The sequence below is a fragment of the Planococcus citri genome, chromosome 2 (genome assembly GCF_950023065.1).
Source record: "Planococcus citri chromosome 2, ihPlaCitr1.1, whole genome shotgun sequence".
Lineage (NCBI taxonomy): Eukaryota > Metazoa > Arthropoda > Insecta > Hemiptera > Pseudococcidae > Planococcus > Planococcus citri.
Window position 1 is genome coordinate 37,076,038 of NC_088678.1, and position 14,220 is coordinate 37,090,257.

Consider the following 14,220-nt stretch of genomic DNA (forward strand, 5'->3'; position numbering starts at 1 on the left):
GATTCTCAAAAATTTGATGTAGGTAGATGCTAGAATTAGGTACCTATAAGTACTCTATAGACGTCTTGAAACCACGACAGATTATTTTGGGAGGTCCAAAAATGAAGTATACATACCGAATTCCAGTGATCTTGCTTGATTAAATAGCCTACCAATAAGGCAAATTTTCGATTATTTCTTTTTTTGTATTTTCACTCCAAGATTTAATTTTTAAAGATTCATCAAAATTTCGGGATAAAATTGAAATATTTATGAGGAAACAAGCTGAAATTTGACTTACTCATAGAGCATGTCTTCCAGACTTGAGAAACAAATTTTGAGCTTCCAAAATTGCTTTTCGCTTTTTGGCGAATTTTCAAAATGATGGAATTAAACAGCCTTTTTTCACAAAATTTAAAAGGAAATAGGTATAGGGATGAATCGATGCGAATACCTACTGAATTTGCTCCCAGATCCATTTCATATATTTTGAGTCGATCTGGAACCTTCAACAAGAGTTGACTTTTCTCCAGATAATTCAAATCGCTCCAAGAAGACATTGTAATTGAATAAATAAGTAGATAAATTATCAATTTCGGTAGTCGAAAATTCATTCCTGACATTTTGAATCAATTTAGGCAGGTGAATCGCCAAGTTGAAACTCACGATTTTAGAATTTGTTTAAAATTTGAGATTTTTGATTTGTAAAAAAATAGGTAAGTAGGTACTCATCATTACAATTTTCAACTCTTCGTCTTGGATTTGCAATTTACCTGCTGTAATCGATTTGCAATGTCAAGCTTATGACAGGATTGAATTTTCAGCTAACTGTAAGTACCTACCGAAGTTGATTTCAACGCCGTCTAAAGTATGATTGGAAATTACTGGAGAAAAATCAACTCCTACTGAAAGCTCTAGATCGGCTTGAAATTATGGCATTCAATTTGGGGGGGAGGGGGTCGATTTTAGAGTATCTACATAAATTAATTTTCAGATTTGTGGAAAATTAGAATGGGTTCCATCAATTAATAGATAGATAGGTACGCTGATTTTGACGTTTTTGAAAAATTCTTAAAAATTGAAAAATCAACTTCGGGAGTTCAAAATTGGGTTTTGAGGTTCAGGTGACATGCTCTTTCAGTGAGCCAAATTTCAGCTCAATTAGAGTTGACGGGTTGCAAAGATTCCCTATTGTCAGCACGAAGTTAAGTTAGGTAGGTATCATAAAATAAACATTCGTCTACCACTCGAGACAGTGCGCGTTATAAAATTACGCATGTAATTTAGTATTACGGAATCCATATAAATAATCATGAAAAAAATAATTACGAAAAACCATGCTTAGCACAAACATTTCAACATTGCAAACAAAAAAATATGACCAAGAATTACTAAGAATCCAGTACCTACCTAAGTACCTATTTCAAGAGATCTTATTTATTGCTCACATATGGTTAAGATTTCGTATTTGTTCAACTGCAGCTGACAATCTGTGACAGAGATCATTTGATAGTGAAATTAATTACACTAAGCTTAGGTAGGTACTTGATATACGAGTAGGTACTAGAATAAAAGACGCACAGCATAACAAAATACTTCTTGTTTTTATTAAAGATACGATACTTACAAGTTATCCAAGATTCATTGGTTTGTTTCATCAAAAATGGAAAGATTCTCAGGTACTTTGGCTGTGGTAACTGGAAGTAGTGTAGGAATTGGTGCAGCAGTTGCAAAATCTTTACTCGAACGAGGACTTATCGTAGCTGGACTTGCTCGAAGGGAAGACAAACTCAAGGTGAGTGCTCCATCGCTTTCATGTACCTAATTTTAAATAAAAAATACTTTGGTTTTTATGTTAAAAGTATTTATCCTTGCGATGAATTCCATCTGCAGCAATTCAAAGATGAGCTCGACGAGTTGGGTTTTAAAGATAAATTTTTTCCTATCAAATGTGACGTTACAGTGGAACAAGATGTCATTCGAGCGTTCGATGAAATTACTAACAAAATTGGAAAGATAACAATTTTAATTAATAATGCTGGGGTGTGTTCTCATGTACCGATCCACGGTATGGTTTCAATTATTTCATAGGTCTATATCAAATTTAAAATGTGCGTATTTCAATATTTGTATTACGTTTTTACATTTGCCCAAACAGATGCAAAAAGCGAAGATATCGATTCTGTTTTCAACACAAACGTCAAAGGGATCATCTTATGTGCTCGACAAGCTATAAAAATAATGAGAAAGAATTCTACCGAAGGGCATATCGTAAATCTGTGCAGGTAAAATTGATGCGTATCTCTATACCTATACCTCTACCAGCATCATTATAGCATATGGTTATTGAAAACATTTTCATTATAATGTGAATTTTCCGTGTAATTTTAGCGTCGCTGGAGCTCCAGGATGGATATATCAAGTACCTATCGGATTATATTCGTCGTCTAAACACGCTGTAAGAATTATTTCAAACGGGCTACGACGAGAAATGATCCTGGAAAAAACTAAAATTAAAGTTTCAGTTCGTAGATTTATTTGTTACGCGTATATATTTACGAGTAGTAAGAATTTCCTCTCGAAATAATTTTCATCTTTCTCTCGCAGAACATAAGTCCTGGTTTCGCCGAAACCGAAATGACAGCTGGTTTTATTCCAGAAGGCCCTTTAAAGCGTGTAGATGTGCAGGATATAGCCAACGTTGTAATATCTGTGCTGGACACTCCTCCAGGCGTCGTGGTAAATTACTTTTTAAAGTTTTCAAAGGCTTTTTTCCCCGATAAAAATAATAACCATTTCGTTGCCGAAACTTTTTCGAGTACCTATGCGATATAGCTTGAGAATCGAAATACCCAACATTTTAGATACCTTTTACTTTCCTTAAGGCTGTTTTCCATCTTATCTCGTTTCATCCTTTTTTATACGAGAAAAACTTAGGTCGTTAAATAATATCGAAAAAAGTATTGAAATTTGATTATGTAGGTACGCTAAAGAATACGTATTCAATTTTTCAGATACCCGAAGTAACGGTGCTGCCACTCCACGAAATGGTGTAAAAAAAGCAAGAATACGTGTCGTAAAAAATTTTGTAGGTTCCTACGTTATCACATTGTTGGTTATTTTTTAATTATTGTGTTATGTTGTGAATATAGGCATGTAATTCTACGTATATTCACTGTTATACGTGCTGAGATTGTTTTGTTCGGAGTTGAAGGCAATTGAATTGTTACGGTTATTCTTAAAACGCCTACATTTAAGAATCGTCAGTTTGATGAATAAATTAAATGCACATTTTATTTTGCGACGATCAATTCAATTTTCATGCTTTGTTGGAAGAAATCCACTATATTTTCAAACCGTCAACTATAGGTAGGTACTCACAACTCAGGCTCAGGCAGTCACAGGGATATAATATTGGAGAAAATGTATGATTTTTGGAGGGACTCTATGCAAATGCAATTCAGTAAGAGAAAGTAGGTGTTAACTCTACTCACAGCGTACTTTCATTGTTTTAATTCTTTTATCTTGGCACTTGGCACTTGGGTCATAAATTTTTTCAAACACATATCAATGTATTCTTCCCTCAAACACAATTAATTAAAACAAATTTTTATTCAAAATCATCATTCGTGCGACGTTTCTCACTTTTCCTTCGGGTGAAGTACGAGTACACCAACAGTGTTCTATACTGAGATGAACAGAAGACGGAAATAAAATAGCGAAATGATAATGAACAGAGTTGGCGCGATTCGAATCGCGCGAAAGAATCGAGAAAGAATCCGATTCTCACGATTCGAATCGGATTCGAATCGCGGTTCTTCAAGTCGAAAGAATCGGAAAACGCAGGAATCCGATTCCCTTTTATAGAGAATCGCACCTTCTCGATTCCCTGCGATTCCTTGCAGGTATTATTCACGTGTTGAAACAGTAAAATGCACTGTTTTTAATGGCTTTTAGTGATGCATTTGCATTTTGTAGTTTGAGACTGGTGACATTTTTTTAAAGATTGGCTGTTGTGTGATAATATTGCAAATCAGTGATTCTATGCAGTGAAAGAATCGCGCAATGCAAGAATCGGATTCTCTTTAATGGAGAATCGCGCCCTCGCGATTCTCTGCAATTCCCTACTCACAGCCACAAACGAAAGAATAGAACATGAAAAATGATCATATACCTAGTTGGGGAAATTACTGATTTCATTTAAAATTCATTTGTCAAGTCCTGAAGTTGAAAAAAATTAGTATTTGGGAATCGGAATCGGAGGGAATCGAGAACCGCTAAAGAATCGGATTCAGAACCGGATTCACTCTGTGAAAGAATCGAGAGTGGAGAATCCCGATTCTCTCAGGTATGGGAATCGTAATTCAGGAATCCGATTCTGACGAACCGAGGAATCGCGCCAACTCTGAATGAATAATGAAATGGTTCGTTCGTATGATTTTGGTGACTTACTTACCGCGAGTTCTCGAAGATTAAAAACTGCAAATCAAGAAGAAAAAGTGAAACTCGAATCATAATTCAATTAATTTCATTTTTCAAAATAATAATTATTTGAAAGATTCATTTTGGAAAATTAATTTTTAAAAAAAATAAAAAAGAATTGTCTACAAAATAATACCATAACAGTCACAGTTTTGCAATTATCTGTAATTAAATAACGTTGAAAAAAATAATTCCAAGTTGTAAGGAAAAGGGACATCGAATATGAAATATTAAGGATGCATTTAAAACTGAAAACTGTTTAACTGATCAAAACCTTTTAATTAAAACATTTAAAACCATCGAATGAATACGTAATTCATAATTGAGAGAAAAATCTCATCGTGATATGACTTTTGTAATTTTATTACAGTTCTGATCTGAGCTGGGGTAACATTGCTTCAAAATCTCGCGCAAAATCATGGCGAAATGGACGCATAAAAAACTCTTTTGTTTTGACAATTGTTGATCTATTGACATAATTTTTGAATTAATGAATTAATTACTGCGAATCTCGAGCGAAAATTTGTATTCGAAGATCATATCTGCAAACTATTGTGTGCTTCGTTGATATTTGTGAACCGATCCAACCAACGGTGACCCTATGTCGTAATACAATACGTCATTGTTTTTTTGAATCGAGTGGTGCTTTCGAAATGATTCCCGAATGGAGAGTGCTAAAAAGGAAGTTAGGTATTTGAGAGATGAAGATTGTTATTTCATCAAGAATGTCATGATAGATATTCAAGCTTACATAGATGTGCTGAAGAAGTCACCCGATAAGAAGTAAGTTGCACTTGCGTCAATTTTAAAATTATTCGATCACATGATGAGTGTATTTTTGTTTATAGTAAAGTCCTGTTATTGCCACCGGTGAATAATTTTCGAAGATTTCTCGTTCACAAGTTGGTAGAAGAGACATTCTGCAACGATAATTTGTCCACGTTATCCGTCGGTAAATTGTACGGCCGTCGAACTGTAATTTTCCCTTCTAAACTGATACACATGTAAGTTGTCGAGGTGTTATGTTACATTGTTCTATATTAAACTATTCAAGTTTTATGACCGTAATAATGTGTTGTATTACGTGACATCGTTTTACGGGTATTCGTGAATTATCATATTTCATCGCATTATAGGGAGAAAAATGAGAACACCGCTGCTATAAAAACTCCGGTTTGCGATGTCAACGAAGATCCGAAAAAGAAATCTATTCCTATCTATCGCCCTCCTGCTGTAAGGAAACGTGAAAACGTAGCTAAGAATAGCATCTTGAGGAATCTAGAGAGGTAATTTGATACAACTCGAGCTATTTTTGTTTCATTTTAAATGTATTAAGTAATTTACGAATTTAATTTATGTAGAAAAAGCAGAAAACCGGACCAGCAGATTTACGTACCGAGAGCCAAGCGATTAAATTGTTCGCAATCCGATGAGTGCTCAATTGTGGAATCAATTTTAGATGAAAATACGCCCGATCTTGAAATGAAAACGAAATCCGATGCAGGATTATCTGACTGCGAAAGTAAACGAAGTTCGAGTCAAAACGACCACCAAACAAATACTTCTAATGATGTAGAATTCGTTGCTATCGTCCAAGAAGATAAGAAAATCGAAGATGTGATCGAAGTTTCCGATGGTTCCGAATACTCTATGAACACCAAAGTCGATCGTAAAATCGAAGATGTGATTGAGGTTTCCGATGGTTCCGAATACTCTATGAATACCAAAGTCGAAAATGTGATTGAAATTTCCGATGGTTCCGAACACTCTATCAATACCAACGTCGATCGTACTAATAAGATTATTGATCTTACCACCAAAGTCGATCGTACTAATACGATTGTTGATCTTACCACCAAAGTCGATCATACTAATAAGATAATTGATCTTACATTGAATCGTGATAAACCTACTATTGATGAAGATAAGTCTGTTATATGTACGTCCGTCGATGGCAAAAAAGTTCCTTTAGTGCAACCTTCGAAAAATACCTCATCTGATCATCATATTACTTTAGCGTCGACCGAGGAAGTTGAAATTATTAGTCGTGAGTGATTTTTATTATTATTATTATCATTATTATTATTATTATTATTATTTTTTAAACTTTGTTTTAAATATTCAAATTAATTCAATTAGACGTCTATTTACATATCAAATAATTTTCCGATGTTAATCAAATACGTTCTTACAGTGGATGATTCAAGTTGTCAGTCTGTTGATGATAGTGACGTTATGTCGATAAACGACGCTCTTGAACAGATGGAAGCCGCTGCAGCTACTCTCGAACCAGAAAAATCCGATACTAATTCGAAAAAGACTGATGAAGCTGCCCAATCGAGTTCCAAAAATAAACCCCTAAATGTTGATGATTGTGATTGGGAAGAATTATTTGACGAAAGTGGGGAGTACGTTGAACCGAGTTTAATCGACGAGGTATGCCAAATATTTTTGCACTTGTACTTATCTTGATTTTCTCTCAATGAACGTAATTTTTTATTGCAGTTGATGACAGCTATTGGCAACGTATCGGTACAAAGAGCTACGCAAGATTATCGATCATTTCAAACCGAAGAAGAGAGATCGAGCGATGGCGAATGCATCATTGAAGTGTATGGATTCCCTTCGGAATTTCGAACAGAAAATTTATTCGATGTGTTTACCGCTTATCGGTCTGATCGCGGATTTCAAATAGTTTGGGTGGATGATACACACGCTTTAGCCGTATTTTCTAGTCCTTTGATCGGTCAGTAATTGATATATTTTTTTTTCAAATGTTGAAATTATCTAGATTTACTCATTTTTTCGGCGTTACGATTTTTTTAGCTGATGAAGTCCTCAACACGCAGTTACCTTTTGTGAAAACAAGACCGCTCAAGAACGCTATTTCGAAATCCAAAATGAAAGCCAGTAATTTTGCTTTACCTCCGGTTACTCGTCCGAAAACCTGTGCATCTTTAGCTAGACGACTAGTATCCGGTCATCTTGGTATGAAGATCGATGTTACTCCTAAGCAAAGAGAAGCAGAAAGGAAGCTTTTGTCCGATGCGAGAGGTGAGTAGTAAATTTGAGTTTGGCGAATTCATTTTTAATTGCTATTTTTTTAAATAATGAATTAATATTTTGCGTGTAGAACAAAAACGGTTAATGGCGAAGCAGAAATTTGACGCTTGGGAAGGATCATCATCTAGCGGTAAAATGTGATATTTTTTTGCAGTAAGTTCTACCAGTAGAATTTTTCATTAGTGTATTTTTTGTATTATATTAAATTCAAATTTGAAAAACTACAAAACATGCATTAAGGTGCGATGTGAAGGAAATTGTGAGGTTTTCTGTGAATGCGTAAAAATCGGGTGTATTAGGTAATACTAATCATGAATTCAAATTAGGAATAGATGTGCTCTTTTATGATAAGTCCTACCTAGTAATTTATAAATCATATCGAGGAGAGTTAAAATTAGTGAGGATGAATGTTTGCGTTCGATTTTTTTTTTAAAATCTGATGACTGAAAAAAGAGATGTAACAAAGGAAATTTGGTCCTTCGGTATTTAGATAGAAAAACTTCATTCTCCAAAGTTATAAGTTATGACTGTGTTGATTTCATATGTTTTCTAAATTTTCATTCAATTTCACACAATCTTGCTGTGTAAAATCAAATGTATTTAGGAAGGGCTGTGATTTTTCTGAAAATTAGTGTCGAAAATCGTCATTTGCCCCCACCTCTTCCTCCTATTATTGTCAATGTATATTTTTTGCTCTGTTCTATTCGCTACTCCGAGTAGCTCTGTGTACTCTCGTGATTTTCTCCGGAACCGATAAAAGAGTAGAGAGAGTAGGGGAAATGAGTCTTCGAAAAGAACACAAATCCAAGAACACCTTGTAAAACAACTAAATTTCAACAAAAAAAAGAAAATAAACACTCGTAAAACGGAATGTCGGAATACTGATTGTAAAAAAAAAAAATGTCGCCTTAAAAAGTCTGCTCTTTTTACTCTACTTCTTCTGCACTTCCTTTTCAGCAGGTGTAGAAAAACCTGCTCTAGAGCAGCTCTTTTGACTCTACTCCTTGCGAAAAGAACGATTAGACGGATTACTCCGAGTAAAAATGTGCCAATAGAACACAGTATTGCTGCTCGAAGCAACTCGGAGTTGCTCGGAGCAGCGAATAGAACAGAGCTTTTATAATTTTTTCTGACGATGGAACAGAATTTTGTTCGTGAAATGCACACATTTATGTATTGTGAAAACTTTACTAAAATTCTATAAAATTTGAAAGCTGTATTTCGAATATAGATGGTCATATCAACTTCATTGGTAGTATTCTTTTCATTGCCAAAAATACTCAAGCTTGAAGTGATCTTTAATGGTGTTAAATCATTTATGTAATTAAATACTTGAACAATAATGCACTGAATTATGAATTTAAAACTTGGAAAATGAAACAATCACGAGAAAGCAGGTCGCTACTTACATTGTTATTCCCTGGGTGCAGAGTTGCAGTTGTTGAGAATGTTGAAAAATGCAATTAACTCAACAATTTCAAAGAAAACAAAGTAATGTATTCTTAATCCTTACTATCGCAACTCTTGGATGCTGCAGAAAGAATTATTTTTTGAGTAACTTGTTGCCTCTAAGGAACTAAATACCAGGTATGGAAATACGCCATCTTTGGATATGGAAAAAAATTTTCAAGGACTAAATTTATAAATAATACCACCAATTTACGTTATTTTTTTACTTCATATTCATTTTAATACACAAAATAAACATTTTCCCACCATTTTTTTGATTCAATTTCATTATACGACTGAAATGAAAAAATCACATCACCGTCAAAACTACGAAATCTATAACCAAAAATGGCGTATTTCCATACCTGGTATTTAGTTCCTTAGTTGCCTCAGCACCTCACAGAACAGAACATATGCTAAAAAAAAAAAATGTATATTGAGTCCATAGGACAGGTCAATAAGGCGCATTGCGAACGATGCGACATTTTTTGAGCTTAACTCAACATTATAGAAGTTTGAAACTAACTAAGTAGAATGTTTAGAGCAACATAATAGTGAAGATCACTTTCTTCAAAAATATTTTTTGATTTTCTTATGTTGAATTAACAATGAGCATGAGACAAAAGGAATGAGTATAATTGCAAATTGGTACCAGTCAATGGTACCTTATTACTTTTCCCACATCTCATTAGTTTTTAGAACAGATATGTACTTTGATATTCTAGATATATCCATGGAGAATATCAAATACAGTGAAAATGAAATCTTAAAACCGTATGTATAAGTACTTCAACAAATTTAATCCTGCTCAGTTGGCAATGACAGGGAAAATGTTGGATAATTATGTTTTACACAGAAGGTTTAAATGACAGAACATGTCAAAGAATTTTTAGAAGAAGGAAAAAAACTTACCTACTTTGCATTATTATATTGAATGATGAATGGTCCACCAAATTAATAATGTAATATTCATTTTCAAAGTACCTAATTTGGGTAGTAGTAATTTGAAAGTTGTTATAAATTGGTAATTTGTGATGCCTCCATAGTGTTTTTGATTTCAGAATGAATTTTAAACACACCAACAAACAACTTCTTTGAGAATTTTACTTTAAACATATGATAAGTAATGAGGTGGATTTTGCCATATTCTCATCTACCAATATTTGATGGTTTATATTCAGCTGTAATAAAAACAAGTCAATTTTGTTTCACTATTAAATTTTTATTTGGAAAATTTAATTCAACAGTTATTTATTTTTTAAAAATTTAAATTTTGACTATGCTGATTTTTATCTAAGTTGAAAACTTTAGATGTACAGGTTTTACTTAGTTTTTAAAAAACATTATTTACTTATGAAACTCTCAGATTTTAATCAATTCCAATTCTATTAATTCATTTTAGAATATTCTTTCTACTCAGCAATCACAGCTTCTACAGTCTATTTCCCCAATTTCCTACTCATGTCTTTAATTTTACTAATTTAAAACAATTCATAAAACATAAGACAAAAAATGCAAATTCAAAAGCTATGAGCACATAAGTCACACACTATCAAATAACACATACAGTCTTTCAACTTGCCCCTGGAAATGGTGTGTTGAGGGTGGGATCAATACTAGTTTAAACAGTAATCATTTACTAATATCTGGGTAGGTGGATTTATTATAAACAATGGATAAAATTATAGTAAAATGGACTTGCAAAACACTAAAATTGAATTATGAACAGAATAAAATGAAATGAATAAAGTAAGTAAGTAAGTCAAATTGAAACTTTGAATGATTAATTAATCAATAATCACGCATTACCCTCCTGGATGGTGATATGTGATGTCCATACCATATTCTGACTGGATAAAGGGATAGAGATTCACCCACACAGCTCCAGGCACACCATGTTAATTTAGGAGTTATATAGGCTTTATCAATCTCAATCCATTGAGCTGGTGTGGGCTGAATGTTATTACCTAGTCCTCGTGGCATTTTTATAGGGGAAGTTGGCTGATGCAACACTGAGGCACACTGTGCAGCAATTTTTTTCCGTTAGTCTATAAAAGTTAGATTAGACAATTTTTAGTGGGATTGCGTTATTTTACACAAATCAAATGCATAAAAATGCACAAAAAATAATGGTTGATGTTACGCAAATACACAAATTACCACCAATAATAATTATAGGCTAATAAAATATGAGATGGTTCATCAACCATGATTGATGGCAAACTGATTGAACCATTCTCTCATGCAATGGCGCTTACTCTTCCAGTAGTGGCACTACTGAGTAGATTGTTTCATTTTCAATGTACATGTAGTAAGGTTAGTTAGTAGATATGAAGAGTTTAGGTTGGTGTCTTCAGCTTGTAGACACCAATACCTTAACAGGTTTGTGGAACAGGACAACTTCTGATATAGATTTCAAAACTAGTTATAAAAAGAAGGGTCCAAAATAAGAGGAAGGGGGTATGTGGTGCTAGCCACTAGCCAGTAGAGGAGTTATGTTCACACATTATCAATTTTATTTTTAAAAATATTTAAAAATAAAACCTCTTAAAAATACAAGAAATTAGCAGTTGGTGGCCAGTTGAATCATAATACCTTCTGACAATAAATTTGAAGTACACCACTGTGGGTGTAATAAATTTGGAATAATCAATAGTAAGGAAAAGAGAAAGAAATTATATTCATGAGTGGTTATGTATGCACAATAGCACAGCAGTAACAAGGCTCAGTAGGAGAGAAGAAGCGTTGTTATGTATGACTAAACATGAGCTGCTGCAAAAGTGGCAAATTAATGCTTATACCACCTAAATATGATTTATAAACATCACCTTGAAATTAGTTGATAATTAGATTGAAGAATGCATGGTTAATTCTTATGATCTAGGAAGCTGTCTCAAACTACATATGTTGGTACATATGTACCATTTGACGGTTCAGAGGATCAATCATTTTAATCATACTGAAAAATATACTTATCTGCTTGCATCATCTTTTCTATCCCATCTGGATTCTGTGTTATCTTCTGTTGGTGCAATTTCTTGCAGTATGCCCATACTTTTGGCATTTGTAACATATGAAATCTCCACTTGAAGCAAACTTACTTAGTGTTACGTTTATTATTTTTAATAACAAACATTTACCACTCCTCTTAATAACAAAAATAAATCTTTTCTGCTGTGATAGAACTTCCTTCTTTTTCTAGAATGCCTTCCAAGTTCTTGGTATGACACTCCTCCAGCTCTAGAAATAACATCCAATATATCCGACAACTTATGTCAGCATTATTGATGCACATTGATCACTAAGCTACAGTAATAGGAGGACATTTGAAAATTGTGATTAGCTGATGCATAGCTGCAATTAGAATCGCAAGACTTGAAAAAAAAAAATTCAATAAAATAATTTTATTGATATTGCCCGCATGAAGCAAAAGCAATGCTAAAGTTACGTTACTGTATCTCATGGTATGGTACATTTATTTCCATTAGAAACATCAAATTGTTTTGATGCTACTCAGAAATTTGAAAAGCTTAAAAAGATCAATGTTGGCTTTGAAAGGCTCAAAAGAATGTGATTGAGGATCTTTGTTGTATCTGTGACTTTTTGATCTAAACTGATTTCACAATACGAGCTGCTGTCTTGGTCAATTTTTTTTGTAGATTTTAATTAAATATAACTTTGATTTAGAGTGTTTGTGACTATGACCTAAGTTTTTAACAGGATTCAAAATAATTAAATATGTAGTTGTGACAGAAAATCTACTAGAAAACTTGTTTTTGTGATATTTTAATACCTATACTTCTTATTTTGTTATGTTTGATCTTGTTTTTTGTTTTCTAATTGTACCAATGTCGTGTATGACGATGCCGGAATTTATTGTAATGTTTTATAATTTTTGATGATTTTTTTTTGTATAATACATGTTTTTGAGAAGATTTTTGTCGTATTTTTTTGTTTTGTTTGGTACCTGTTACTGCAGTGTTGGTGTATAAAACATGATAATTGACTGGAATTCGCTAAAAAAATCTATTTTTGACGAATACTTATAGAAACTTGTTGAATGTTACCGCTCGTCGTATTGGTATCGAGCCAATCAAATTTTTTTTCACAGAAACTCCCACGTTTAAAATACATAAAAACGAGTATTTTTTCTTTGTAGGATTAGAACAATGCATCAGTGTTTTCTTTCAATTTTCTGTTATACTACGTAATCTTCTTTGGCAGTTTTTTTCTCAACTTGAAAAAAAATGTTTCAATATTGTTTCTCGTTGGACCATTCTCGTTTTTTTCTTTTGCAAACTCGCAGATCATTTACCACCGGAGATGAAAAAGTATCCGATATAGGTATTTTACAGGGGTTAAAGCTCGAATATTACAAAACCTTTGGCGATCCATTTTTTTGTCAATTAATTTATCGATATTTGTTATATTTTTCGAATACGTATTTCCGCCTTGTAATATTATTTTTAGCCGGAGAAAAGAGGGTTAAAAAAGGTGCGAAAATGTACCACAATGGTAAAAAATTTTTTCTACGTAATAATTCATCCATAGAGATGACTTTTTTGCCGAGCAGAAAAAATAATACAAACCGTACTCGCATTAACCAAAACGAAACCGAGAGGGTATTTTGAAATTAAAACAATAACTTGATTATAAAATTCCTTTAATGGGATTTTCATATTCCATTTCAACCTTTATAACTCAACGACCTTATATAGCAATAAAGGTATCCATTGATGGCGCACGTTGTATAGCTCGAGCCATATCTGTGTTACATAGCGTTCTACTAACAAAACTAACCCTTATTTTTATAAATTATTAAGGGTACTTTGATGAAAATATAACGCCAAATATTGGTTGCGAATATTGTTATCGAGATTTTTATTCGTACTGCTAATAGAAATTTTCTTCTTAATTTATTGAACGTAATTAAAATCGTGTATTTTGTAATTTATATAAATTTTAAAGCGGATTATCGTAATTGCTATTCGAATATTTACCTGGATGTCCCTTCATCCCTATTGAATTTCGCTTAGCTAGACTCGTTTGGTGAAAATTATGCTTTTTTGTATACGATCACGTATTAGCCTATTATCCCAAGTTTTTTTTTCGTATGGTGGCGTTTGAAGTGGAAAATTTCGAAAGAAATGCTAATTGTGTAACATTTGAAAAAATTGCTTCGACTTAAATGGATTATACGCGTGATTAAATGTGAATCCGATAAATTTATAAGCTCTTGAAACTATT

General features: G+C 33.2%; 2 protein-coding genes across 4 annotated transcripts; both read left to right on the forward strand.

The window, feature by feature from the left end:
* The first annotated feature begins 1,410 nt into the window (after positions 1 to 1,410).
* LOC135835648 (farnesol dehydrogenase-like) lies at positions 1,411 to 3,275 on the forward strand. The gene is made up of 7 exons (XM_065350006.1): positions 1,411 to 1,516; positions 1,594 to 1,774; positions 1,873 to 2,047; positions 2,138 to 2,264; positions 2,371 to 2,503; positions 2,587 to 2,718; positions 2,994 to 3,275. The coding sequence occupies exons 2-7, from the start codon at positions 1,643 to 1,645 to the stop codon at positions 3,033 to 3,035; spliced, it is 741 nt and encodes a 246-aa protein (XP_065206078.1). The 5' UTR covers positions 1,411 to 1,516; positions 1,594 to 1,642; the 3' UTR covers positions 3,036 to 3,275.
* Positions 3,276 to 4,846: 1,571 nt separating this feature from the next.
* On the forward strand, positions 4,847 to 12,908 carry LOC135835646 (uncharacterized). 3 transcript variants are annotated; one of them, XM_065350004.1, is made up of 9 exons: positions 4,847 to 5,244; positions 5,310 to 5,465; positions 5,598 to 5,747; positions 5,823 to 6,508; positions 6,656 to 6,897; positions 6,967 to 7,207; positions 7,288 to 7,515; positions 7,595 to 7,677; positions 12,157 to 12,908. In XM_065350004.1, exons 1-8 carry the CDS (start codon positions 5,126 to 5,128, stop codon positions 7,663 to 7,665), a joined length of 1,893 nt encoding a protein of 630 aa, XP_065206076.1. In that variant the 5' UTR covers positions 4,847 to 5,125; the 3' UTR covers positions 7,666 to 7,677; positions 12,157 to 12,908. The 3 variants fall into 3 exon arrangements, with proteins under 3 accessions (XP_065206076.1, XP_065206075.1, XP_065206077.1); XM_065350003.1 differs by having other exon boundaries at positions 12,176 to 12,908; XM_065350005.1 differs by lacking the exon at positions 12,157 to 12,908 and adding an exon at positions 11,858 to 12,150.
* Positions 12,909 to 14,220: the final 1,312 nt, after the last annotated feature.

What these genes read in the sequence shown, in the direction of transcription:
- LOC135835648 (XM_065350006.1), top strand. Translation starts at nt 1,643, where the DNA reads ATGGAAAGATTCTCAGGTACTTTGGCTGTGGTAACTGGAAGTAGTGTA. An exon ending in AAACTAAAATTAAAGTTTCA is followed by an intron (nt 2,504 to 2,586) that starts GTTCGTAGATTT and finishes TTTCTCTCGCAG; the next exon opens with AACATAAGTCCTGGTTTCGC. An exon ending in ACACTCCTCCAGGCGTCGTG is followed by an intron (nt 2,719 to 2,993) that starts GTAAATTACTTT and finishes TCAATTTTTCAG; the next exon opens with ATACCCGAAGTAACGGTGCT.
- LOC135835646 (XM_065350004.1), top strand. Translation starts at nt 5,126, where the DNA reads ATGGAGAGTGCTAAAAAGGAAGTTAGGTATTTGAGAGATGAAGATTGT. An exon ending in ATCTTGAGGAATCTAGAGAG is followed by an intron (nt 5,748 to 5,822) that starts GTAATTTGATAC and finishes TAATTTATGTAG; the next exon opens with AAAAAGCAGAAAACCGGACC. An exon ending in ATTTTCTAGTCCTTTGATCG is followed by an intron (nt 7,208 to 7,287) that starts GTCAGTAATTGA and finishes CGATTTTTTTAG; the next exon opens with CTGATGAAGTCCTCAACACG.